General features: G+C 46.1%; 1 protein-coding gene across 7 annotated transcripts; it reads right to left on the reverse strand.

Annotated features, from left to right (window-relative positions):
* Positions 1-27614, reverse strand: Secisbp2 (SECIS binding protein 2). Of its 7 annotated transcripts, none has more exons than XM_059262951.1 (18): positions 27505-27614; positions 26555-26703; positions 24840-25089; positions 24456-24597; positions 22477-22706; positions 17685-17763; positions 15590-15792; positions 13544-13666; positions 12096-12185; positions 11253-11385; positions 8675-8841; positions 7718-7850; positions 5559-5715; positions 4545-4765; positions 2089-2243; positions 1677-1745; positions 1484-1610; positions 1-772 (listed from the first exon to the last, which is right to left on the reverse strand). In XM_059262951.1, the coding sequence occupies exons 1-18, from the start codon at positions 27538-27540 to the stop codon at positions 669-671; spliced, it is 2568 nt and encodes an 855-aa protein (XP_059118934.1). In that variant the 5' UTR covers positions 27541-27614; the 3' UTR covers positions 1-668. The 7 variants fall into 7 exon arrangements, with proteins under 7 accessions (XP_059118934.1, XP_059118931.1, XP_059118930.1 ...); XM_059262948.1 differs by having other exon boundaries at positions 1484-1579; positions 1634-1745; XM_059262947.1 differs by having other exon boundaries at positions 1484-1579; positions 1634-1745; positions 15590-15795.
* Positions 27615-27800: the final 186 nt, after the last annotated feature.

Genomic DNA, 27800 nt, shown 5'->3' on the forward strand with positions numbered 1-27800 from the left:
TGAAATTAAATAATCACTCTTTATTCAAAATAAATAAGCCCTCTCACTTGCAGAGAAAATAAGCAAGCAAGCTCTGTCCTCTAAGACAGAAACCATATTCATTGTATGTTCATTAAAAAGATTTGTAGATACCAAACTGAAATCTACAAATTTGATATATACTGCTTCTTTGGAAAATAAAAACTAAAAGGATTAATTTATGTCAAAATGTCATGTTAGAAACTAGTTTTCTTCTGAGGCTCATTTTAGCACATCCTTGGCAGCACAAAGTGGCAGGGCCCCAAGCCCTGAGAAAGGGCCTTCCACAGTCCCCACAGGGAACATCACCCTTGTCCCACCTCCCCTCACCGATTCAGTGGCTCTGTAATGCAGTGTTTCCTAGGCAGCCACAGCAGCCAGGACCCCGTACTCCAGCATTTTCCAGGTCCAGTGTGCAGAGAGAAGCAAAGCTGAATCACAGGCTCTTAGGAAAGGCTCTCACCAGTCTATCTGTGTCCACCTGATGGACTCACAGCCTACACCAGCTGCTTCCTTTGCCCTTAGGCCAGTGAGTTTCCAATTCAACAGTCACATAAACTACATCAGGTCAGTAAAGAATTGAGAAGGAAGTCTTTTTCCTGCCTCCCCCATCCTTACCCAATACACAGACACACAGGCAAGAACTCTTCTTATAAATTCAAGTTCATCATCTGAGAAGTTGACGCCTCCAGTGAGTCTTCCAGCTCCAAGGCACGCTGACTGTATGCTTCCAGGTGCTTTCGCCAAATCTCAACTGAAACAGGAAAACAGGCCAAGTGACAGACACTGAGAGGTCACAGAACTCCAGCAGAGGCAGCAAGGAGGTGGCACGAGTTACAGATGTTACCAGCTGTTCCCTCTGCTCAGATGTCCCTGGCCAGCTCTACTCACTCTTCCCCACTTACTAGGCTGGCTCTCCCCTTAATGACCAGTATCAATCACAGCCCCCAAAGAGCATACCTCAGTGAACAGTGGCACAGAGAATTCACTTGCCCTCCCAAGTTGGTCTTAGGTATAGCTGTCCTTAAACCACCTTTAGCTCAGGTGACATTTAGCTCAAAGTGTAAGACCATCAATGATAACCTTGCAGCTTCTGACATCTGATGATTAAGATCTCAGAAGCAATGGGCAAGAATGATGGATTCAGGGCTGGAGAGATGGCTCAGAGGTTAAGAGCACTGGCTGCTCTTCCAGAAGTCCTGAGTTCAATTCCCAGCAACCACATGGTGGCTCACAACCATCTGTAATGAGATCTGGTGCCCTCTTCTGGCCTGCAGTCATACATGCTGTATACACAGTAAATAAATAAATCTTAAAAAAAAAAAAGAATGATGGATTCAGTCCTGCCTGGACCTACCATGGCCCACTGCAGGTGGTCCAAAGGCATCAGTGCCATGCTGCTCTCCTAACCCCCTGAGGCTCTGATTAACACGGAACTCAGAGGTCCCCTCCCTAGAGCACTCACTATAGTGTGGTTCTTTTCCAGTGGAGGCTAGGGTGTCTTCTTCAGTGGACTGGATGGGGCCCTGTATAGGTGGGCTGGGAGGGGTCTGAGGCCCAGGCTGTCCTGCCAGCTCCTGCTGTCCTGCCAGCTCCTGCTGTCCTGCCAGCTCCTGCTGTCCTGCCAGCTCCTGCTGTCCTGCCAGCTCCTGCCGCACCGTCTCCAACATGGTCTTGTATGCCTGCCGGGCTGCCATGGTCAGCTCAACCATCTTGTGGAACTGGTCCTTGAGCACAAGAGAGCACATTGTAGGACAGTTAGGTGGTGGTAACATGGGTTGTGGGTCTCTGCCTGTGAGTGCTGCCAGGAGATGAAGAGCCTGGACAAATCTTGAGGTATGTGGTGCCTCTTGGTTGGCGATAAACCTAGAGTCAAATTCAGGACCTTCACTTGGTGCTATTATGGAGACAAAGGCTTCTGCTTTCTGTGAAGGTTCTGCTTGGAGATAAATTCTCCTTAAGGCCAACCTAACAGAGGCTATGGTCTGCCTGTTGGTAGGCTTACATTATAGGCCATGACCCCAACTTCTTCCCATGGACAAGGAGCTAAGAGGCTGGGGCCCAACTCACCTGGGCCCCGTCGTAGCTGAAGATCCCCACGATGCTGACAGGCACTGCTTTGTTCAGACTGCGCCCCAGCGCCTTGCGGTTCAGTGCAAACACGAAGGGGATGTTCTGCTCACAGGCGCAATCGATGATGGTGTGCAGCGTGTCGTCCAGTCCACCTGGCCAGATAAGCACAGGTCCACAGACGTGCGGTTGATGCTAACTCTTTCAACAGCAACCTACCCCATCTAGGGTCACAATAAGGTCAGCTGCTCATACCAAATCCCACCAGGACAGAGCGTGTCCCGACCACAAGCAAGAATCAATTCTCTAAGCCGGACACCTCCAAAATGTAAGACTGCACAATTCCCGCTGTGCTCAGGGAAAACCAAGAGTTAGCTAACACCACTCTGCGACAGACTGCTGACTGACTGCCTCACACGTATCAGCTCTGTGTCATCTCCAGAGTCCTTAAAAGACAATTGCTAAGTCCCCACTTACAGACTGAAAAGCAGAGGCGCAGAGAGGCTAGGGTGCCTACCACACTGTGCAGGCCCAGATGCCTGGCTTGCATGGGCTCCTGGCTCCTTACTACCTTGGGCCTGCTTCTGATGAGGTACCAACAAGGCCAACACAGGAAGGAGATGAAGAAGCACCTTGCACAGATGACAGACCTGGTCACTGGGAGCCCAACAGAAGGGAGGTCAGCCAGGGTGCTGGTGTCACACACCTCTATGCTCCAATAACAAGAAGGAAATGAAGAAATTACCCATTTACCTCAGAAATAGAAGACCACAGGGGTAAACTCACAAAGCCCATGAACAAATTTCAGAACACTAGCATGCTAACAGAGCAGAACACCTTGACCCCTGCTCTTTTACATGCTTACCTGAAGTGACTAAACGTCAACTCTACATTGACCTTGAACCTGACCCCTGCTCTTGGTACAGCATGATCTAAAGAGATCAAATGTTCACTCCACATTAACCTTGAACTTTAAAATATTACAGCTTCCTACAACTGTGATTTGAGAAATTTTGAAAACAGTGTGGGTATGGGGAGGGGACACAGGAAACATGCTGCGCATCCTGCCCTGTGCAGCTCTTCTTGGATAGCGGGAAGTGTGGTCCTGGGTTCGCAGGCTCCCCACATGCCTATTCTCACACTGCCATTGCCTTAACCTCAGGAGACTACAGAAGCACAGAGACAGCTCTCTGCAAAGGCAGGGCCAGACATGCAGAACCCCAGGCCACACCTCCGATAGCAGCGTGAGAATGGGCTGAGAGAGAGCTGACAGCCGAGCCTGCCCTGCAAGCAGGAAGCAGAAAGCCTCCTAGGGGCATACGATTAGCCTCTATTGGGAAGTGGAGGTGTTAGGAAGCTAAAAACACACCAGGCAGTGGTACCCAAACCACTTACTTGGAGCTGTGGAAGTAAATACTCCAAGGTCTGCCTATGGGTCAACTGCTGAGGTCGCTAGAGAGCAGGAAGCCCAGCCTCGCCTTTCCCATAAGCAGGCTTTGTGTGACCACTTCACAGTTTAGTCTGTATAGATGTACACTGTAGACAAGAGCCAGAAAACAGTCTTCTCCTCCTCTCCCATGACCTGGAGAGGCCATCTAGCACTACCAAACACACTGCCAGCCTGGCAGGTCACTATAACCCTGCCATGTTTTGGCTGGTGGTAACGGTGGAGCAGCAATGAGCCAGCACAGAGGTGAACTGCTGGGCTGCACATGAAGAGGTCTAAGATTGTTGCTCCAAGGTCTGGGATGTAAATGGTAATCTGAGATCATGGCTCAGGACTTGGCATCAGGATCTGGACCTGGTACCTCAGAGTGTGACTTTGGCTGAGTTGACGGTTACACACAGGAGAAAGGAATGGGACGGGGGACAGCTCATGTGTTCTAAGATATTCCCTTCCCTTCCTGTGTGCCATGCCAGGCTGAAGAGGGTGTGTGGGACATTCTTTCTCATGACTCCTTCCACCACTGAACCCAGGGCACAACATGGAGAGGCAAATGTCTATGATAGGAGGATAGACAAGTTCACTATCACCTCACACACAGCCTTCTTCCAGCCCAGGCCAACTGCTGGACTACTGTGACACCCCCACATTAGCAAGGATGCACAGAGGAGTGAAACAGAGAGAGAACAAATGCAAACAGGATCAAAGCCCCGCCAGGTCTCCGGCAATCCCACTGAGCTCTAGAGCAGCGGCTTGCATGGCAGAGGCTCCCTCTACCCTGCCGTCGTCAGAGGAAAGCCGGCTTGCTGGCCTCAGAGGCGGTTCCCTGGTCAGAAGGGGGGTTAGAGTCAGTATTTGATAGGTGCTCAGTTCACAGGACACTGGGAAATGACTGCTCTGTTAAAGCTGGAAGCAAGCTGCCAACAGCCCACTGACCCTGTGCTGGCTGACCGTGAGGGCGGAATACTCGGTACTGGCACAGGAGCCTGTGATATGGGGTTCTGTCTGTCACCTTTGGACTGTGTCTTCTCACAGTTGGGAGAGATGATGACGCACTTCAGCTTCTTGAGCTTCAGGTGTTTCAGGACTTCCCGCAGCCCCAGCACAAGCCGGCGTTTGGTCTTGGCCTTGACAGGATCTTTCTGGTACATCCGGTCTTGGAAGCGCACCAGTTCCTTGAGCAGACCCGTGACACAAGCATCTACTTCTTTACTAAGCATCTGGCTGCAGTAGCTGAAAGGAACCCCAGGCACAGGGAATGCAGACAGCATCAGACAGAAGCCATGGAGAGACACCAGCTCTCAGCAGGAACATGCAATTCCTGATCTGCTTGCGACACAAAGGGTGGATGCAGCCCTCTCCAAGGGGAATGCCAGCGGAGGCCCTGCCCTGCATGCCTTATGCAGCCCTATCTGGCATTTCCTCTGTGTCACCCTGCTCTGAACACAGGCACCTGGATAAGCTGCCCTGAGGAGCCCTGTGAGCTATGAGCAATGTTGAATGCATCATACCCTGGGAACTCAACTGAAGCCAGGTATGGTGGCTCATACCTGTAACCCCAATATTCAGAGACTGAGGAAATAAGAGTATGAGTTCAAGGCCAAGGCTAGCCTGGGCCACACAGTAAGTCTGTCTCAAAAAAAGGTAAGTAAAACACAAAAAGGAAAAAAGAAAGAAAGACAAGTAAGAGAAAAGAATGGAGGGAAAAGAAACTTCTACGAAACTGAAACATGGAAGGACCCAGTTATTATCACTGCTACTTCACCCCACCCCAACTTCAAAAACAGACTAAGGATACCTCTTCAATCACCACCAGCAAGACAGAACCACAGTACACAGAACCAGCAGATACGCACACGAATAGGATGTCCTCACCCCACCCTACTGCATTACGAGCTCCCCAGTTGATTTCAAGCACAGGATTAAAACACTGTGGCCGACACTCTAGCCTGTGCCATCATACCTCTGCAGGGGGAGAAGTCAGAGTCAGCCCCAACCCGAGCCCCAGCAGCCAATGCTCACTCACTCCCGGAACCTGCGGCTGTGGATCTTGGGGAAGGTGGCACTGTCAGGGGTAGGATGGCAGGCCTCTTGGTCCCTCTTGAAGTCTGTGCCAGTCGGCTCTTCTGACTCACCCTCAATCACAGGTGTAGAAGACACTGATTCTTCGGTCTTCTCTGGACCTTCAGAGAGGGAAACAGAAAAAAACACAATCACTGTGCACCCCTGCAAGGCCTGGCACACAGAGAGCAGCCCACAGAGCAGATGTGTCTTGATGCCAGAGACATACCAGTAATCCACCAACTTGTAGAGCCAGTCAAAAAGAACAAATACAGCCTTAGAGGGAGCAGGAAGACTGGTGTGGACTGTCAGAGCAGCTTTATGGTCTTTCCTATGCCTCCTTCCCCTTCCCAAGTCTGTTCACTCACTCATTTTCATTGTGTTTATTAAAATACAGGAAAGTTACCATTAAGTGTAGAGTTCAGTAGTAAACTCTACCTTTTATGTTTGGAATCTAAAGACTAGCATATTAGGAAATTGTATAAAAAGCAGGGTTAGTTGCCAAGCTAACAGAGCATGCTTTTAATCCTAGCACTCTGGAGGAAGAGGCAGGAGATCTCTGTGTGTTCAGGGCCAAATGGTCTACATACTAAATTCCAGGCTAGCTAGGGCTACATAGTGAGACTATGCTTCAAACAAAAAACCCTAGGGTTAGCAGCATGCACGAGGCTGAGGCCATGGCCAGGCTCAAGGAAGGCCTAAGGTACAGTCAGCTTAAGGCTAATATGAGACACAAGTATGAGACTCTCTCTCAAAAACCAAACAACGCAGTGTTAGAGTTCTGAGTTTTTATGTTAAATACCTGAGCTATATTCCTTTATCAAATAACCTTCTAAAAACAACTAACTTGCCGGGCGGTGGTGGCACACGCCTTTAATCCCAGCACTTGGGAGGCACAGGCAGGAGGAAATCTCTGTGAGTTCAAGGCCAGCCTGGTCTACAGAGCGAGATCCAGGCCAGGCACCAAAACTACACATAGAAACTCTGTCTCAAAAAAACTAAAGAAAAACAAAACAAACAAACAAACAAACAAACAAAAAACCCAACTAACTCCTGCATCTAACTATGGGAGCACTGGGCCTGGGGTGCAGTGCTAGTCTGCCGTGGGTTTGATCCCTAGCACTGCCAAAAATACCCAAAACAAAAAAAACCAACACAACACAGAAAACCAAAACAACTAACACAAACCACAATAAAACACCTGTGAGTGTTGGACTGGGGCTATGTGTAACATACCAAATGGAGTCAGCAATAACTTGGCATGTCCAACCAGTTACTTCCACAGAGCACCAGAATGAAAGCAAGGTAACATCACTAGGGATGGAATTCAAGACCACACTCTCACAAAAAGACACTGCTCTGGACAAGGCCGGGAGCACCCACAAGGCTTAACCACGCAGGTGCTGACTGCAGAATACCTGGAGATGTGTGGCAGGGGCCCCAGCAGCAAGCCCACTCCAGGAAGTGAGTGCTCACGTCTTCCTAGAGACACCAACAACACTGCCCTGGGCACACTCATTTCTACCAACTACTTTGATGTCCTCCCACACGGGGCACACTTACCCAGGCAAATACTACACAGTACTGAGCAGTGTACTGCTCTACATGCAGAAAAGGAGGTGGAGTCAGCATGGCACATACCACAGCTGCACTGTGCTAGGTCATAGCTCTGTGGCTGGTACCATGCTGGGGCAGTATTCCTGGGGCAGGCCTCTAACTAGATGACCTGGGGAGGGTCACTGGGTGGTTTTCTCATGCTGTGAAAAGTTCTTTAGCTACACACATTTGCACTATGTACACTCCCTGACGTACAACTCTGTACAAAGTCTCCTGGAAAACCATACACATTAATTTTTTATGACACCAGGTTTCCCACACTTGGTAAATATAAATAGCCTTGTGGTTGGAGCTCCCAGCATCACACAGGACCAAACCTTGGAAAGGGGCTCCTCTGCCTATAAAACTAGGTTGTGGAAACCACATGCTCCAGGCTCCATGTTAACTTGCATTTTACCACAAGGCCCATGTGGGCTGGCAGAGTCCCAGTTTCTACCACAGCTCACCAGCTCACGGTAGCTCCCACCTGAAGGATTATTTCAGATGCATGCACACAGAAACTGGTACCTGTGGAGTGGCCCTGCTTGGGGGCCTGGTCACTGCTCTCTACATCCTGTGCATCATCATTGGCCACAGTCAGACCCACAGCATTTTCTTGGAGTCGCTGCTGCATTCTCTCTTGCCGTTCTTTTAAAATTATCTTAAAATTAAAAAGAAGCAAACAACTGATTAAAACACCGAAATACTTGTACCTAAAAGAAAGGCTCTTCTGCCTAAGAAATACCCAAGTTCAGATTGCTGAACATGCCTTTGGAGTGATGACAGCGCCCCCATGCCACATCTCTCTGGAGACACAAGGCTCTGAGGCCAGTTGTGTGGTAGAAGGTCATCCACCACAGACTTTTTTTTTTCTTTCTGAGACAGGGTTTCTCAGTGTAGCCCTGGCTGTCCTGGAACTCATTCTGTAGACCAGGCTGGCCTTGAACTCAAAGAGATCCACGCACCTCTGCTTCCCTAGTGCTGGAATTAAAGGTGTGCGCCACCTCCACCCGGCCTACCACGAACATTTAAACAGACAGAGGGCACATAGCACAGGGCCAAGTGGTGAACAGAAGGCCTGCAAAGAAGCCTTCATAGTCTGGCCGAGCAACAGGGGAGAAGCAGCATGTGTGAGGAAGGAAACGCAACTCCCCACGTCTGGGTTTCTGTAGCACCACGAAGGAATAAGAAGAGATTTTTTTTTTTTTTGTCCACACACTCTGTCTTGTTAAAAGGAGAGGGTGAAGGATCATTTGTCAGAGAAAACTGACACAATTTGGTGCAACATTGGTCTATAATATAAACCTTAAAAGTCAAAGATGTGGGCTTGGGATATGGATCAGTGGTGGAATGCTTGCCTACATAAGCAATGCTCTAGTTTCAGTCCCCAGAACCACCGAAAAGCTGAAGGGCTGAGAGAGGCAGGCATAGGGCAGAGTTCATCAGTCTTCCAGGACTTTGCTTCCATGGAAACAGTCCACATACCTTCTTCAGTGAGGTGGGCTTCTTGGCCTTAGGGATCTCCCTCTGCTTTCCCTTCTTCATTAGGGGGGCACTGGAGTCCAAGGGGTTGTGTGGGGTCTTCACCTGACTGGAGCGGCGACCCCTCTCACCCAAGGAGGCATCCTTGGAAAGGACCGGCACTGCTCCAACTGCAACACAGTGGGGAAGCCACAAGGGCCCTGCCTGGAGGCCTGGCCAGCTCAGAGCAGGCTGAGGGTCTGGAGGCCTCTCCCATGCACACTCTGATGCACAGCCTTTCTGGCCTTTGTCAAACCCCCTTTGACACCTTCTCCCAGGCATGGATTCCAAACAGTATTTACTCTTTACTTGGGATCACTTTGGGAAGGTCTGTCTAAAACTGCAAAGATCACACTGCTTGATTTGTGCTATTTTTGAGGTGGTTTGTGTTTACTACTGGTGGCTCCTACGAAGGTGTTTATCACCACACACTCAGCTGGTACTGCCTCCTGTACATGTTGTTTACTGGTTTCTTAGTAACCCCGTTTGTCTAGCTATATTACAATGGCTCTTATAAAATTCTAGTCATGCTTCTAGTGGATTCTTGAGTTTTTAGGACATGTTTAGGCTCTGAATCCTACCACGGGCAGTTGATCTCTCCAATCAATATCTTTGATAACTATTCAACACTGGAGTTTACATTCCCACTCTACCCCACTTCCTGCCATAGCACTATTCCAAGGAAACAGTTTTTCTGTACTCTACTCCCTTCATGTTTTATAGCCTGTTAACATGGCTAATTTCATATGTTGAGCATATTTCTCCTTCACACTCCCTTTTCTTGCCCCTCCCTGCTCCTGTCAGTCCCTTTAATCCCCCTAGATGATTTTACGATTTCTAAAATTCCAAAGGAAAAGGAATGGTAACCAATAAACCCCCATGTGCCCACCACCTTGTTCCGAGAAGTCTCAGAATGTGTCCAAGCACGTCTTGGACACTCATTTATGGAGTGTCATCTTAAAGTAACTAGTGTTGATCTATCCAACCTCACTCATACAATACCTGAGTCACCTACACAACCTGTCCAGGTCAGTGACACTATCTTTTCTAGGTGGCTTCTCATTCTACAACACAGCAGCTTGCATCTACGTTATTCTCACACGGTGTTTGGAACAGGTATGTGGCTAGGCGGCCCCTATCTACACCTGCTTGCTTGCCTGGCACCTAATGGTACCACTGAATCCAGCCCCTCATCTAGACTCCTAAATTGTATAGTTGAAAAAGTTTAACTTCTATAAATTTCTTATCAACAAACCAAAGGGGCTGGAGAGATGGCTCAGCATTTGAATGCTTGCTCTGTAATCATGAGGACTGCAGTTTGGATCCTAGCACCCATGTACCAAGTCAGGCATCCTGTGCACACCTGTAATCCCAGCTCCAAGAGGATCAGAGAGGAAGACAGCTGAGGCTTGATAGTTTCCAGCCTAGCTGAGAAGGAAAGGGCCCCAGGTTCAGGGAGAAACCCTGCCTCAAAAGGAATGGACAGAGTAACAGATAATATCCAATATCATCTTCTAGCCTCCATGTACATGTGCATGTATCTGCACATCCACAGACCTGTCAGAGGAGAGTCCCATTAGTACTGACTGTACCCTGTCCACAGTAGTGCCTGTGGTGGTTTGACTGAGAAGTGCTCCCATAGACTCATATATCTGAATGTTTGGTCCCTAGCTAAGTGGAATTGTTTGGGAAAGATTAGGAGGTGTGGCCTTTCTGGAGGAAGTGTCACTGGAGTGGGCTTTGAGGTCTCAAAAGTCCATGCAGGTCTAGTGTCTCTCTCTGCTTGTTGCCTGTGGATCAGGATGTAAAGCTCTCAGCTACTTCTCCAGCACCATGTCTGCCTGCTTCCCCCGTGATTATGGACTAATCCTCTAAAACTCTAAGTAAGGCTCCAATTAAATACTTTTATAAGAGTTGCTTTGGTCAAAGTGTCTCTTTATACCATAGAACAGTAACTTAGACAATATCCCCACCCCACCCCGACACACAAGGGGGATTCACCCATGCATGCAGAATGCAATATGTATGCATTATGCAGAATGCAGTGAAGGCCCTGGGAACACAGCCCCTCACAAGAGAGTTTCTGCCACAGAATCTCATCATAGAAAGGAGAACTGGGCCAGCCAGTATGAGCACTTGCTCTGCAAGCCTGACCCTGGAACCCTCCATCCCTGAAACCCATGGTAGGATTAAGAGGGATACCTCTTTAACTTTAAACAGATGGTTCTTGATTCTTAAAGACCATATTTAAATGTATTTGGGAGTTTTTGAGACAAGACTCTCACCATGTAGCCCTGGCTAGCCCAGATCTCCCTATGAAGACCACACTAGTCCATTTGAGCTTGTTTCCATCTATGGGGTGAGCAGACTCATTCTTCTGCACCACATTATTCTCTGAAGAAAATGTTCTGTTTTCTAGTGGACTTGGCACAAATGTTCAGGTTCATTTCTGCATTCTCTATTCTCCCTTCACTGTGCATGTCCATGTTTATCTTAGTACCTTTCGTGAAGAAGGAAATTGCTGAGGTGCAAAGGTGCCTACCTGAGAATACGACAGGTTTGGAGGACGGCTTGGCATGTGGGGCATGCTGCTGCTTCTCCAGCGCTGCCAGCATGCCCCCCAGGTCCAGCTGCACTGGAATCTGGCTCTTCTTTCCACCAGTTTTAAAATCATTCTACAAAGTACAAATTTACAAGTTTACTCCTAATACTGTATTTTACACACCATGATTTACATTTTGCAAAAATAAAAAGATAAAATGAACAGATTAAAAGATTATAAAATTCACATTGCCTGCCATTATTACTGTGGTTGGTTATTCCTCCTATTTCTATTTACATCTCCAATGTGGTTTAACAGCATATATGACAGGTAAGAGATCAAAACTTATGTGAAATCTTTGACTGCAGGAGTCTGTGAAGATGGGAATGGCATATCCCTGTAATCCCAGCCAGCCCTTGAGAGGCTGAGGCAGAAGGACTTTTGTAAGTTCAATGCCAGTCTGAGCTCTAGTGTGAGACCGTGTCTCAAAAACCTCCAACAAAAACCCTAAGCTGAAGTGTTTGTGTGAGGCTACCTGGTTAGAACTCTGGCCTGCCCGGCTCAGTACTGACTGAAAAGGGTACAAGGAGGAATGGCCCCTTGGCTCAGTACTGATGGGGTAGGTAGAAGAGCGCTCCCTCTTTAGTTTCTGAGTAGTGTAGCTACCAAGTCCTATTACAAAAGGGACGGGCTGCTTCAGCTTAGTAGTGATCCGGTTGTTCTCCCGGGAGAATACATCAGAAGAAGCCCTCCACGAAGACATTTGGAGAGCAGACTCTCTCAACAGTTTGGGTAGCAGGACAGTTACACCAAAAGCAACAGTGACTGCAACCTACGACTTACCTGCACCTGCTGTTTACTTTCACGTTTCAGTGATTCTACTCTGTGTCTTCTTTCAGAGGCGACTGACAGGTTGGGGAACTCCTCCGCATCCTGAGGAAAGCACACCGTCAGCTTCCTACATGGGTGATAAGCAGCTGCACACAAGCTCTCCTTGACTCACACCGATTTCTCTAAGACCCACCAAAGTTCTCAAGGGTGATTACACACATCTCCACAATGCTACCATGGAAGTTCCAACTTTATCTAACTCTTAGAGCATGTTTTAAGACCACAGTTCTAACACTTTTATACAGATCCAGAGGGATTGCTGCCCAGGACCGAGGTACTGCAGGAGTCCCCAGAACTGACCATACTTCCTTAACATGAGTCTATCAAAAGACCTGTTCTTTAAAAGCAGAGAAACTCAGATATCCAACATCAGCTAATTTAAACATTTGGGGACTTCTGCCAAACAGGGCAATAAACAGACAGAGGCATAAGCCTGCTAAAACTTTTAAAATCACACCATTTTGTTGGAATTTTGTCACCATTTGGGGTGCCCTGGGATAAAGTCATGTGGGAATTAAAAAGCAGAAGCATGACCAGTTCACTGGCCTAAGTGCAACACTCTGCTCTACACCTAACTGCTATTCTGGAATGTTCCAAGACTTCTGGAAATGGCCTTTCCAGTTCTGTGGGAATGTTCTGGGCAGTTAGTCCTGGAAGATCTTGTGCCTGCACAAACAGCAAGGCTCCAAGTCTAGTAGGGGAATGTGAATAAAATAAACAGGCCAGTGTGAAATGCAGTCAGAACTCAGGCTGGCTCTTTAGTGTATTCGAACATGAATACAGGGATCATTGCAGGACAACAACAAAAATTCCTGGAAGTTACTGCATGGGATTCTCCTGGCTAGGGTCTACAAGGAACTTATAGCGCTCTACATTTCCCTTCAGTAGTGAAGCATTTCACAGGATTCATGACAAGAAAAGGAGGCCTATAAAGGCTGGCTCTGCACAGTGAGTAACACAGCGAAGAGAAGAACAGAGGGGAAACATGAAGAGTGTGGAACAGTAGCTATTAAACTCCAGTCAGTTCTCTCAACCATTGGTCCACTCATGAGCTTACTAAGAGTTTGCAAGGAGACGGCCTGGGAACAGGCGGAAAAGGTGACAGGTAATGTTATTCTTTCTTTTTTGTTGAGAGGTTCTCAAGTGGCCCTGGCTATCCTCTATTCTTAAACTCTCTGTGTAGCTGAGGATGACTTCCAACTCCCAATCCTCCTGCCTCTCTCTGCCTCCCAACTGCTGGGAGCAGGGGCATGCACTACCATGCTGGAGGACTGTTAAATTCTTTAGAAGCAGGAAAAGGATTACTAATGGGGGCATCAGAGATCTTCAATTCAGAAGCCAATGTGAGCCCAATCTAAGAAAGCCTCATCTGCACCACACAAGCTCAGAGTAATACATACTTCAATCCTTGGTGGCTCCTGAACTGTCAGGACTTCATAATTTGATTTAGACTTTTCTTTCTTTTTCTTATTCTTTCTTGAGGTTTCATTGTGTTCAAGTTCACCTCCTTGTGATGCTTTGGCCTAGATAAAAACACAAAGAAAAACCTGTGGGGTATTAGGGTATTTAACAGAATCTTTGACCTGTGTCAGAACAAAATGAAAACAAAGCATGCCGCTTTTCTGGAGACCTGAGGGACTGGACATGACTGAGTGCTCACCTTGAGAAGTCAGGCTGTTAGAGAGCTGCTTCAGGTGTCCCATTCCTGCCAGCAAGGCTGGTTTCTGTCACCTGCTTGGCATCAGACTCCCAGAAGCCTCTGAACAAACCACAGCCTGGCCCCAATTCCACAGGACCCACAACCTGCTGCTCCCGCCTGAGGCTGCTGTGTCCTGGTTTGGGGCTCTTATACTTACTGCCCAGGCTTGGATTGGTCATGCTGTCTGCCCCAGCTCATGTCTAGCTGGCTCCTCCACCTGTCTCGTGACTTGCTGGGTTTTCTCTTGAGAGCACTAACCCCTCTGCTGTATTCTGTACCTGCATACTTTCATCACACTTTCAGCCTTTCCCATTAGGCTGGACTGTCAGCACAGGGATGTTTTCAGAACTACCCTATCCCAAGAGAGTTCAGCCATCAGGAGAAAAGCTCAGCAGCTACAGAAAGAATGAACAATCTTACCAACCCAAAGGGACCATCTGCTATGTTTAAGTGAACAAGTCCAGTTTTAAGGGACTGTATTATGTTTTGTTTCCTCACTATAATGCAGCATGAAAACCACTTATCCCTCCTGCCACCATGCCCTTCCCGCCATGATGGACCCTCCAACTCTGAGCCAAAGCAGACCCTCCTTCCTTAAAAAAAAAAAAAAAACTCAATAAAAACCTGTTCATCTATAGAGCACAGATCCCTCATTGTGTATTAGGAAACTGGCTTAGATAGCAACCTGGAAGCTACAACCAATAACTAGACAGAAGGCTGCTGTGCTAGGTCACTGGAGAAGGTTAAAAAAAAAAAGGCATAAGGGCTCACACTTGCAACCCCAGCTCTTGGAGACTGTTGTGAGTTCCATGCTAGTCTGAGCTACCATGTGTGACCCCACCTCAAAACAAAACAAAACAAAAGACTCCTTAAAGAACTGCATGAATTTAAGGGGGGAAAATCTATTCTGAAATCCTGTCTTATAACAGGTAAATTGAATTAGTATTGTGTCAAGTGGTCACAAAATCTGAAATTCAATTATTTTACTACGACTACATGTAACAGTACATGTAACAATTCTTTAAATGCAACTGAAAAAAGCTGAAGGAAAAAGATGCATCAGCTATGTATCAGAGCATAAACTTAGGGCAGCATCTTTTCTTTAAAGAATTCAAGAGCTGTGAGGATGGCTAGGGTAGAGTACTATCATGTACAAGGCTCTCTCGCGCTCTCTCTCTCTCTCTCTCTCTCAACAAATAAAAATATAAACACTCCACATGGTTGCAATCTTTTAAAACACCTCCTTTAACATAGAAAAGCCCTCTTATTTCCTTACAAACATCCCATTCTCTTGTCAAGGCTCATGTCTACAAAGCTCAGGCTGCTTAGTATGGAATAGACTGCAGCACTCTCAGTGAGGAGTTGGGAAAGAAGGGGCCCAGTTGGGGCCACAGCAGATCCACAGACTCAGCAGTGAGGCATGCCTCATTGTCCCTTTTTTCCCACCGTGTACTACATGCAACAGAAACTCTAGCATCCAACCATGCTTAAGTGCACAGGTCAGTGGCACTACGTCCATGCACACATTACTGTAACCGGGCAACTCCAGAGCTTGCTCCAAGTCTGTCACCATTAAGCACTAACTGCCCATTCTTTTCCCAGCCCATGACACTTAACTATCTTAACTGCATTTCAGGAGACAAGGATTCACTCTGTGGCCCAGGCTGCCCCTGAATTTACAATCCTCCCACCTCAGCGTCCCAAGTGTCACCACCCCCAGTCCCATCCTGTCTCTAGTGATGCATACCTTTGTAGCAGGATGAACACACTTCTCCCTGTTGTAAGAATGATCTGAAGAAAAAGCCTCAGATGGCACACTAACAGTTTTAGCATTGGTTGATGAAGCAGTCTTCTTTAGATTCATCACAGAAGTGACGTTTTCAGTTGTTGCTGTTGATCCTGAAGACACTGTCTGCCGAACAATATAACCCATTGGTGTCCAAGAGAACTCTGCTGAAAGATAACCGCAATTACTGAACAATCTCAACAGTAAACAAGAATCCCTTGATTATCCAAAAATGCACCTTGTGTAATTAACTTTTCACAGCATAACAAAAATGATAGTGTCTAGAACACCACCTTGAGAGACTACAGTATCTACCAATTAGCTGTCCAGAACACCCCCAGGACTACAGTATTCACCGACTGTCCAGAAACACCCCCAGGACTGCAGTATCCACCGACTGTCCAGAACACCCCCAGGACTACAGTATCCACCGACTGTCCAGAACACCCCCAGGACTACAGTATTCACCGACTGTCCAGAACACCCCCAGGACTACAGTATTCACTCTACCTGTTTTTCTTCTAGAAGAGTGCATGCGCAGTCTCTTCCCTTTTAACTTATAAGTTAACTATTTACCTATATTTCTTAATTTGGAGGACATAGACAGGTAGGCAAAAAAGTTTTGGCTAAACAACAACAACCCACAAAATATTCATGTGGCAAACACAGAATTAAAGAGTGAAGACCCACTTTGGGCCTACTAACCTTGCTCTGTACCTTTAACAGCAGAAGTCAAGGATTTGTAGACCTGTGCTGTCACAGTGACTGGCAACTTACTTCACACTACAACACAATGTAAGCACACTAAAGCTACTCCTTAGCTGCCCATGAAGCTCTACATATACATCAAACAAAAGGACATCCATCACCACAGAGATGACAAAAGCCTGTCAGCCACCTGACCCACACTACAGAGCTACTGAGACAGCCTTGGCAGTGAAGAACTGTCCTGGGATGCACCATACTAAACCCAGGAACACAAGAGCCCATGTACCAAGGAATGGTCTGGACTTTTTGCTAGGACAAGCTTCTGTAACCATCTCAGAAGTACGATCCCCTCAACACTCTCTGAATACCTGGCTTCCTGCTCAGGCTCCTGAAAGCCCACCAAGTTACAACCGTTTTCCAGGCAGGAGAAATGCCCAGTAGTCCCCCTAATTCTTCACTCTCAGGAGTGGACTCTGTGGTGCTTCGAAGGCTGCACGGCAGTAATGGTGGAAGAGCCAAATGCCAAACCGGACTCACGGAGCTATGTACTAAAAAAGTACAAAACAAGGCTACTCCCGCTATAGTCTTTTAATTATGGAAAAGGTTATTTCTTTTTAAAAACAACTGTATTTCAAATGCAATGCATTTATTATTTTACGTGGAGGGCCTGTTGTTTTATGAGACAGAGTCTCACTGGAAGACTAGGTTATCCAGAACTACTGCGACCAGGCTCCCCTTGAACTTGTGGAACCATCTTGCCTCAGTCTGCAAAATGCTGGGGTTACAGGCCTGGCCATAAAGTAGTATTTGTTTTAAAATTTGATCTAATTTTGAATATTGCCAATATTAACAGTTACCACTTAAATATATACATACTCTAGGACTCTGACATTTTAAAAGCATACTGCATCATATAGTTCTGAAAGAGGTCCTTATTTTGGGATTCATAAAATTCTCATTTACCAAGACTTCTTTTCATTTAGAATATGGCCTCTCATTGTACACCAAGTCATGGATATGGGCTCCTATATTCTAAACTAACACTGATGAGAGGTTTTTTGTTTTTTTTTTAAAATTTATTTTTTGGTTTTTTGAGACAGAGTTTCTCTGTGTAGCTTTGCGCTTTTCCTGGATCTCGCTCTGTAGACCAGGCTGGCCTTGAACTCACAAAGATCCGCCTGGCTCTGCCTCCCGAGTGCTGGGATTAAAGGCGTGCGCCACCACCGCCCAGCTGATGCTAGTTTTTAAAATCTCACTAGCTGTCTTAAAGGCAGCTTCCAAACTAATAACATTTAATGACACTGGTGTGAAATGTGCTTAGAAAACAGCACTTTGTGGTCACTCTTACCTCGGGTACATGAAGGGGAACTGGCAGCAGCATTATCAGTCACAGCTCCAGCTGTGCGACTGCTCTTCACCATTTCACCCTAAAAAGAGCCCAGCCAAGATTAGGGAAAAGTCATTTACAACAATACAGAATTGTACACCTTTTAGAATGGTCAAGTTATACAACAGTGACAATCTGAGGTGGGATGCAGAGCAGCAGGATGCTCACTCATTGCTGGGGAGGCTCCATGAGGCCACTGGGGGCAAAAAGGTAACGGCCCACAACTGAACTGACAACACAGATCAGTGCATATTATCAAGTGAAAGCAGCTACAGAACACGTGACTCCAAATCTTCCATGTTCCAGAAAAGACATGATCAGGTGCTGGGGAGAGATTAACAGGTGGAACACAGATCTTTAGGGCAGTGAAGTTATTCTTCACAACACAATGATAGACACATGTCAATCTATGTCTGTCTACCTGCAGTGACCCAGATGTTAATTAGGAATGTCAGGGGTAAGAGGCGTGCCCATGAAGTTGCATAACTGTAAGACACCACAAAGGCAGGCTGACATGGAAGCTGGGGATGAATGGGGCAAGCAGTACACAACTCTGTCCCTGCCTCTCCGTTTTGTGATCCTGAAACTGCTCTAAAACAGTCCAGTTAAAAAAGCACACAAAACCCAGCCTGTTACTTGCTTTCTGTTTCAAACAGAAAGGAATCACTTAATTTTTAAATTCAGCTTTCTCTGAATTCTTAAAATCTATAAAAACATGCTACTTAAAAATTCCAAATATCAGCCAGGCATGGTGGCACATGCCTTTAATCCCAGTGCTCAGAAGGCAGAGGTAGGCAGAAATCTTGAGTTCAAGGTCAGCCTAGTTTACTTCCAGGACAGTCGGGGCTATAAAGAGGTATCCGGTCTTGATTAATAAAGAAACAAAAAATTCCAAATATCTAACTACATTATACTACTTTAAATAACATACAACTTTTATATACCATCAACAGTGAATAAAAATGTTACATGTGGTGGTGTATGCCCACAAATACACTCACAAATAAATGTAAAAAACCAAATAAACAAATTATACACCCACACACCCCATAAACAGCTTTTCAGGACAGTATCCTTACATATCCATAATTCTTAATACCAATGGTCCAGCTGGGTGTGGTGGCAAAGGGCTTTACTCCTAGCACTTGGGAGGCAGAGACAAGTGGATCTGTGAGTTCAAGGACAGGCAGAGCTACGTAACAAACTTTGTTTCAAAAAACAACAACAAAAAACCCTCCAAAACTCAATAGTCTTAAAGTGAATGAATGTTCATATACCAAAATAAAAAAAAAATCCATCAAATCAAAATAAAACATCTGAAAAGTTAAGAAAGTCTGTGCCCTCTCATGAAGCAGGCTGCCTCGTCTACGGACTATGGGCACGAGATGATGGGTGATGCAGGATGCAAGGACATCCAAACACACACCAGAGTGATTAGCAGATGGATTCGTTGTAAATGTACATGTAAATGAGCTGCCATGTGGTTGCTGGGAATTGAACCCGGGTTCTCTGGAAGAGCAGCCAGTGCTGGTAACTACTGAGCCACTGCTCTAACCCTTAATATACTTTACAAATTTATCCATTTGCCGTTTTATTATTTCAGTATGTTCAGTAACCTAAATTATAATTATTAGAACATAGCCTAGGCTAGGGATATAGCTGAGCAAGTGAGCATTTGCCTATCACTTATCAGTATCTGCGTTTATCCTCAGCAACACACACACACACACACACACACACACACACACACACCCCAAAACAAAAGACCTGTGCTTTTCCTAAATATAACTGTCAGCTCACAAAGACCAATGAAAACTACAAGCAACTTAACTTATTCAAGATGGTTTAAATGAATTATAGGTAGCAATAGGATAGATCCAAAAGCAACAGTTGTTGTCAAAAAATACTTAATAAAACGTGAAAAAAAGCCCCCAAATGATTTTATTTATTTATTTATTTATATACGTATTTTTTTATTTATTTTTGGTTTTTCAAGACAGGGTTTCTCTGTGTAACAGTCCTGGCTGTCCTCGAACTCACAGAGATCTGCCTGCCTCTGCCTTCCAAGTGCTGGAATTAAAGGCGCGAGCCACCACAGCCCAGCTCCCAAAGGATTTTAAATATTAAGAACATACATGCAGGGGCTGGAGAGATGGTTCAGTGGTTAAAAGCACTGGCTGCTCTTCCAGAGGACCCAGATTCAATCTCCGGCACCCACATGGCAGCTCACAACTGCCTGCAACTCCAGTTCTGGGATATCTGGCATTCCCACACAGACATACATGCAGGCAAAACACCAATATACATAAAATTAAAAAAAGAACATACATGCATATCCCTAATTGGGAGCTGTCTTCTACTTCCACTGTGTATTACCATTGTTATTGTGGAGGAATTTTAAGAAATCTTGTTTGTATGTTGCTGAGGCTATGGTGTGGTGCATGGTGGAGAGGTCAGAGGACAACCTCAGGTTTGGGTTCCTGTCCTGCAATGTTTGAAACAGGGTTTCTTGCTCACCACCGGGAACCTCCTCCAGACTGGTTGGCCAAAGCTTTGGGTGACTCTGTCTCTGCTGCCCATCTCCCCAGGAGAGCCCTGGGATGACAGACACGAGCTGCAGCTGGCTTTTACGCTGCTTTTGGGGATTCAAGCTGAGGTCTTCACTCGGGCCTGGCAAGCCCTGTACCCACTGAGCTGTTCCACAGCCTCCCGCTGTGCACAGTGTTCTTTAAAAATGATTGAGTGCAGAGCTGCAGAGATGGCTCAGCAGTTAAAAGCATATACAGCAACTGCAGGAAACCTGAGTTTGGTGCCCAGCCCCCATGCAGGCAGCACACAAACATCTCCAGCTCCTGGGGATCTGATGCACCTGCATTCACATGCACAATTCTATGCACACACACAATTAAAAAATTAAAAAATAAAAATAGATTAAGTGCCAGCATAGTGCTTCATGGTATTTCAAACAATTACTTTTTTTTTTTAAGATTTATTTTATGTATATGGTATTCTATCTCCATGTACACCTCCGTGCCAGAAGAGGGCATCAGAACCCATTATAGATGGCTGAGAGCCACCATGTGGTTGTGGGGAATTGAGCTATCTCTTCAGCTCCCAATTACTTCTTTTTTTTTAAATCCTTTTCCTGTTATTTACACGTATTAGTGATATAAAGAAAAAGGGGGCTTTTAGAAGAATAAAAGGCCCTTACTTGTAACTCAGGATAGTATGGCAGTCAGTCAGTGTGTAAAGTTTCTTCCATTAACAGAAGAACTTCACTTCATTTTCATGCTCAGCTATGTGACACTATGTACAGGTGACCTTGACACAGGTGGTCAGTCTCTCCCTGCTGCTCTCTCTGTCCCTGTTACAGTGGCACAGTACCCTATAGTACTCTGAGGTGCTTACAGAAGCACCAGTCACTGCTGAATTCAGCAGAGGCCCAGGCGGCAGCCACATATGGCCTAGATAAACTATGACTTGAACTATGATTTCATACAGCCATTAATCTGCCTTACTGTGCACATTCTTAACAAACCACTGTGTGATAATACAGTAAGAGTCCACACCTAGGAAATGCAACAGAATGGCATATTTTCTCATGTATCAGCCACTGCAAAGCCTTTAGCTCTTTGGACAGGTGCCTAAGAGAATGCCACGGACATGAAAGGATCCCTTCCTGATAAAGAGGGAAATGGGAATATGCGTGGTTTATATTTCCTCTTCCTCTTTGTTCCCTGCTGTCTGGTACCCTTCTCTTTCCCTTGAGTAGGAATTGCCATAAATCACTTGAGGGATTTAACTTCTGGCTGGGATCTGAAATGTCATCCCAGAGGCTCACACACTGAACACTGTCCTCTGAACTGGTGGCGCTGTTTTAGGAGACTGTGGAACCTTTAGGACATAGAAACTAAATGTTGGAAATGGTCACTTTTCTGAAGGTTATAAGCTGCTCTGGTTCAGATGTGCAGTTTCCCCGTCCATATAAAGCGAACAGACCACCGCCTTCCATCACACCATGCCCATTACACCTTCCACTATGGTGCCCTGCACCCTCTGAAACCGTGGCCTAACAAATCTTCCCTCACTTCTATGTCGGGTGTCTTGGTGATAGCAAGAAAAAGTAACTAACAAAATAATCTGCCACTTTTTAGTCCCTAGAATTATGAATGAGTCTTTGGAAAACAAAACGCTTTGATTTGGTAGACTAAAACTTTGAGACCATTGTAGTAACCACTCATTACTCATCTACTGTTATTAATGAGATAAGACTGAGATATAGGTAAAAAGCCTAGACATTTCAGAAGCTACATCAAGGTAAGTTTTAAACATCAGTATTTCCGTTTTTAAATTCCACATATTTATTTATTTGTGTGGGGGAGGTGGTATGCACAAGCCACCATGTGTGTGTGTAGAGGTCAGTGGACAACATGCTGAGTCACCTCATCCGGCTGCTTTAAATGGACTATCAGAACCTCCTCCTGAGGTGCTACACTTGGCTTTGCGCTCCCAGGTTTCAAGAAAGCACATCAGATGACTCTTTGGAGACAGCAGCTCCAGATGTGACAATCTGGTTATAATCAGGTTGGCCAAGTGCAAAGCCAAGGCCTCTCCCCAGTACCTCTTCCCTCACAATGTGATCTTCACAACCCACAGTAGGATTTAACATACAAAGTGTTTCAAGTGACAGAACACCAAGGCAGGCATGGGCAGAGGATAGAGAAAACTGAGACAGACAAGCCCTTCCACTCACCTCTACCATCTCTGCAACTGGCTTGCCCACGTCTCCCAGGAGAGACGTGTTACTGGCAGCAGAGCCAAGAGGCCCCCACCTGGGCTGCTTCTGTGTCTCTGGCATACTATTGTTCTTTGGACTCTGCAGCTCAGGAAAGTCCAACCTGCTAAATTCAAATTCAGGTTTGGAGGTAGATGCACTTTTTGCAAGGATTCTGGACTTCCGGTCTGTTCGTTTGTGATAACCATCTGTAATTACAGAATGAAAAGTTGGGATAGAAGTCAGGATACAGCTTGCACTCATTAGCACTCAAACCTGAACTTCAGAGAAGCAGGTGGATGCAGCAGGCTGCTGTTAACACACTCCAGCTCGCTCCTACTGCTAACCTTCTCTACAGCAGCGCTAGATACAAATGGTAAGTGGCATCACTGGAATGCACATTTCTGGAATAACTCTAAGCTGGTGGAACTGCCAAGCCTGATTGCACAGCTGAGCACCTAATAACTCATGTTTCTGAGTCGGGCAAACTTAAGGGAAGTCTCACAGACTTCCTGTAAGTAATTAACTTCCCCCTTCCCATTTGCTGGAGCAAAGTGGATAGAGACTGCTGTATAAAGCTTTCAGGCTCTTTCCCATACTTCAATGCCATGGATAGTGAGATAGTTGCCATTCCATGAAGCCCCTCATCAAATTATAAGTCCGAAGTAAGTACATTTAACGCTGACATTTCCACACTTTCATGTGCCAGGTAGTTCATGAGCAGAGTAGATGAGAATAGGAAAATTTATTAAACCAAGTGATAGAATTACACATTTAAGAGCATAGCCTTGGTTAAGTACACAAAAACAAAAGCTGTAAGCCAGGTGAAGTGGTACACACTTTTAATCCATTTGGGGAGGCAGAGGCAGACAATCAACCTCTGTGAGTTCGAGGCCAGCATGGTCTACATAGTGAATTCCAAGACAACAAGAGTTACACAGTGAGACCCTGTCTCAAGACCAAACCAAACCAAACCAAACACCAACCAAACAACAACAACAACAAAAAAGCAAAAGCTGTAAATAATTATAGAAATAACTGTGAGGGCTGGAGAGATGGCTCAGCAGTTCAGAGCACTGACTGCTCTTCCAGAGGGCCTGGGCTCAATTCCTAGCACCCCCATGGCAGCTCACCATTGCCTGTGACTCCAGCTCCAGGAGATCTGACACTTTCACACAGACAAGTATACAGGCTAAACAATAATGCACCTCGAATAAAAATAAGTAATTTTTAAAAAGGAAAATGAATAGTTGTGTCTATGGTCAAACGGTACTAGCAGATGATTTACAGGAGGAACAGACGCGCTGGGGAAGAAGAGATCATAGAAAATGCTTTTCCTAAGTACAGTGGTACATGTCAATAACCCCAGCACCTTGGAGGCTGAGCTAGGAGGATCGAGAAAGTTCAAGGCCAGTCTGGTCTATAGAGTAAGGCCTGGTCTGGAAACTAAAAACAACACAGGTACCAGGTAGACTCCCAAGCTTTCAGCCAGGTGGAAACAGCAATTTTCCAGCTGGGAGATGCCCGTGTAATCTCCAGTAACCAGAGTGCCCAGGTTTGGTACTCTAAATTAGAGTCAAATCTTCCCACTACTTAGTGCTCCTTCAGAATGGAAAAGCGAGTTCAGGAGTGAGCATGGACACACACTGTGTAAAGAATACACTAAGGGCATGTTCTGAACCTTGAGGTCATCACCTGCATGCTATTTGGTGGTCCTAATAGGCTATGAAACCTTCTGAGTATACAGCGCAACACATACCACACTGTAACAACTCTTCCCATCCTCCACTATTGCCTGAGAGAAATGATGTCTAGAAACCACAATAAGTCTGATGGCCTCAGCTAGGCCAGACTCCAGGGCACATTTCTTGGAGCAGTCATGATGAGCAAGCCCACAGGAATGGTAGTGTTTTGGGAAGGTGGGACAGACTGGCATTATACAAGTTTGTTAGTTTTACCTGGTTTCAAACTACTCTCAGCACGAGTGGAGAGCTGACAGGAACCTCTAGCTGGTCTCATCTCAGATGGCACTGCACTGTCAGCCCCTCTGCTGTTGGACTTCTGCCCGTCACATGTTTTTCTCTCATCAGAGGATTTTTTCTGCAGGAGAGATTTAAAAAAAAAAAAAAAAAAGTATGAAATAAGAAAACTACTACCACACTGAGAAAGAAACTTTAACACAGCAAACCAGTAAGTATTCACAAGTCAAGCATTTAAGGAAAGAATAGACCAAATCATTTATAAAAAGGCTGATTATCACAAAAAGGTAAGCAATACTTAAATATCACATCTTAATCAAATGATCAATGTCAGGACACCACAAAACCACAGCATTGCCTCACCTTAAATACACCTTTTGCTTCCTGAGGAGGAGGGCACATGTGCTCATTTCGGGGCTTTGCTGTCCGAAAGCCTGGGTGACACTGTGCTTGGCTGTAATCATACTGCAGGGCTGGCCCTGAGCAAACACTCTGTGCAGTGTCAAGGGCATAAGCAGAATAGGCAAATGGATGCAGTGTTATCTCAGAAGATACGTACTGCGCTGGAAATGCAGGGGCTCCAAAGGCCATGTCTTCAGGGTAAATTTTTTGTCTAAAAAGTGTAAATTTCAGTTGCAGATTTCATAACACAAACCAAGGACTTTCATTTTTTTGTAAGACAATAATTTAAACTTTCTAATTTTTTTTTTTTAGGATCATTTACTCTAGCATTGGAAACTCCCCTATCAACAACCAAGTGAGGGCTAGAGAGATGGTCCAGTCAGTAAGGTGCCTGCACACAAGCACAAGGACGTGAGTTTGGTCTTCAGAGCCTGTGAAAAGCAGTGCATGGCAGTCTGCATCCGTGAGTCCAGCCTGGAACGGGGAAGGGCAGATCCTTGAAGCTCACTGGCCAGCCAGTCCAGCTGACAGATGAACTTCAGGTTTAGTGAGAGTGTCTCAAAGGAAAGAAGAGACCAGGGAAAGACTCTCAACATCAACCTCAGGCTTCTGCATGATTGTGCATGTACCACACATACACAACACACATGTGCATGCACAAGCATACATACAGCCAAATAGAACCTTTTTCTTTATGCAAAGGCTGCTGCTGATCTTCGGTTTAAGACTAATGAACTAGGGTTGGGCAGTAGCACTCAAAGGTAGACAGCATTCATAAAATGCACAAGGCCATGCGTTGAATCCACACTACCACAAAAAGTAATTTGAAGTTGAAAGATGAGTTTACACGCAAGGCCAGCACAGGAGGACATGTGCCAATGGCTCTGCACCCTACTGCTGGTCAAGTACCTGACAAGCACTCTGCAGCCCGGGACTCAACAGCCAAAGGCCATTCCCTTTGCTGAGGAGTTGCCCTACAGCCTGCACAGTCCTCTCCAGGACCTCAGGATCCTCCCCGCTTAACCCTCCACCACATCCTACACTGTGCTGTGAGGGCCAGAGTACAAAGTGGATCTGACAGCACAGAGGCCAGGAGTCACACAGATGGGCACCTTAGTAATCACTCAGTAGACTGAGGATTAAACCTGAGGCCTCGTGTACGTCAGCAAGAATGGACCATGGAGCTTTATAGCTCAAAGCTTATTTTTACTTTGTTTTGAGAAAGGGTCTTGGTAAGTTGTCCAGTCTGGCATGTTACCTATTGACCCTTCCTCTGTCCCCTTCCCATTTACCCTTTCTTCTTACTATTTCTTTTTCCAATACAAATGTGAATTTGTTTGGTTCAGTTTTGCTTTGGTGGCTCTTAGGATCAAGCCCAGGGCCTGATGAATGGCAAGCATTTACGGCTGAGGGGCATCCATAGTTTTAATTGTGGACAAATGAACTCTGCAATTGCACTTTCTAAGAAGTACAGTAGCTTCTGTCCTTCTTGATTGAATTTTTATAGCACAGAATAGAGTTAGCCTATAGACTCAGATCTTTCTGGTCGAAGAACCTCCTTTCCTATTCTACAAGATGTTAATATGAGTGTTTCAGAATATGTGGAGGTATGTGATTACCACTGTCTCCAGGAAATAATCCTTTTTCATAAGGCAAGGCATTCAGAAAATACATACTCAGTCACCGGTGATTCCTGCACAAATGGATAGTAAGTGGCTGCACAGCCTGGGAAGACACAGGCTTCGGAGGACTCTGACCACGCCACACTGAGCCCAGCAAACTTAGGGACAAATGGTTTGACATCAGCTGACAACTTGATGCTATCCTGAGGAAGAAAGGGTGGGTTGGGCTGTAACACTCTGAGATTCGCTAAACGCAGATAAACAAAAAACAAAAGAAAGGTGCTCTATTCTAATAGGCCCAAAGCTGACTAAAAGGTGCACAGCAAAGACAAAAATTTCTTTGGCAACAGTATCTCCCTAATGCTTTTTTTTTTTTTTTTTTTAGAAAAAGAAGTTTCCTGGACCTTAAAAGTGAAATGCTGACCTTGAATTAAAGTCGAAGCAAATCCAACATTGTTATGTAATAAGAACCACAACTTGGAATGATTCTGGGGATTTAAACTTGGAAACGGTCATTTTTACCTCTCTCATCTTTATACATGAGATACATAAGAATCCTGGACCTACTGTAGCCAAATACACCCAAGGAATGCTCAAAACTGTAGTTTAAAATACACTGCTAACATTTATTGACATTTAATTTTTCAACAAAAAGCATCAAATATTTAATTTGTACTTAGTAACCACATATAACCTTTGAAGAAAAAAAAATCATCTCATGCCCGTGAGTCCCTGGAATTCAAAACTGAGCTTTGTGTTGCAATAAGGAGTACGGTTATTCTGACTTCATTACCGTGCTTGGCCAATTTAGAGCGGAATTCTGCGACCGCCGGTGCGCCATCTAGCGGTCACGCAGGGGGCGGACCCGGGTCTGAGGAGCCGGGGGCGGTAGGTGGCCTCTGTGGCATCACTTCGCTGGCCGAGCCGTGGGAGGGTCGAGCCGCCCCACCCCCTCAGCCCTGGTGGCCCCGCGCGTGTGCCTAGGCCCGCAGCCCGCCCCTTACCTCGCCTTCGGGCTCCCGCGGCCGCTCCGACGCCATGGCGGCCACGGAAGAGCCCGCGCCGTGAAGCGAGCGGCGGGCCCAACCAACGACTCGACGTTTCCGCCTACTGGGGCGGCAGCGCCGGGATGTACGTCACCGGAAGGCGACGGAAGCCTTTTTATGCCGGAAGTGCTTAGCGTCCCGGGTCAAGGGGCCGCACGTGGGAACAGAGCAGGTGCTTTTGGCAGGCCTAAGGGTGCGGCTGAGCTCTGCTCCCAGGGACCGGGCTCCAGATGGGACGTTAGGAGGGAGGCCTG

This window comes from Peromyscus eremicus, chromosome 5, assembly GCF_949786415.1.
Source record: "Peromyscus eremicus chromosome 5, PerEre_H2_v1, whole genome shotgun sequence".
Lineage (NCBI taxonomy): Eukaryota > Metazoa > Chordata > Mammalia > Rodentia > Cricetidae > Peromyscus > Peromyscus eremicus.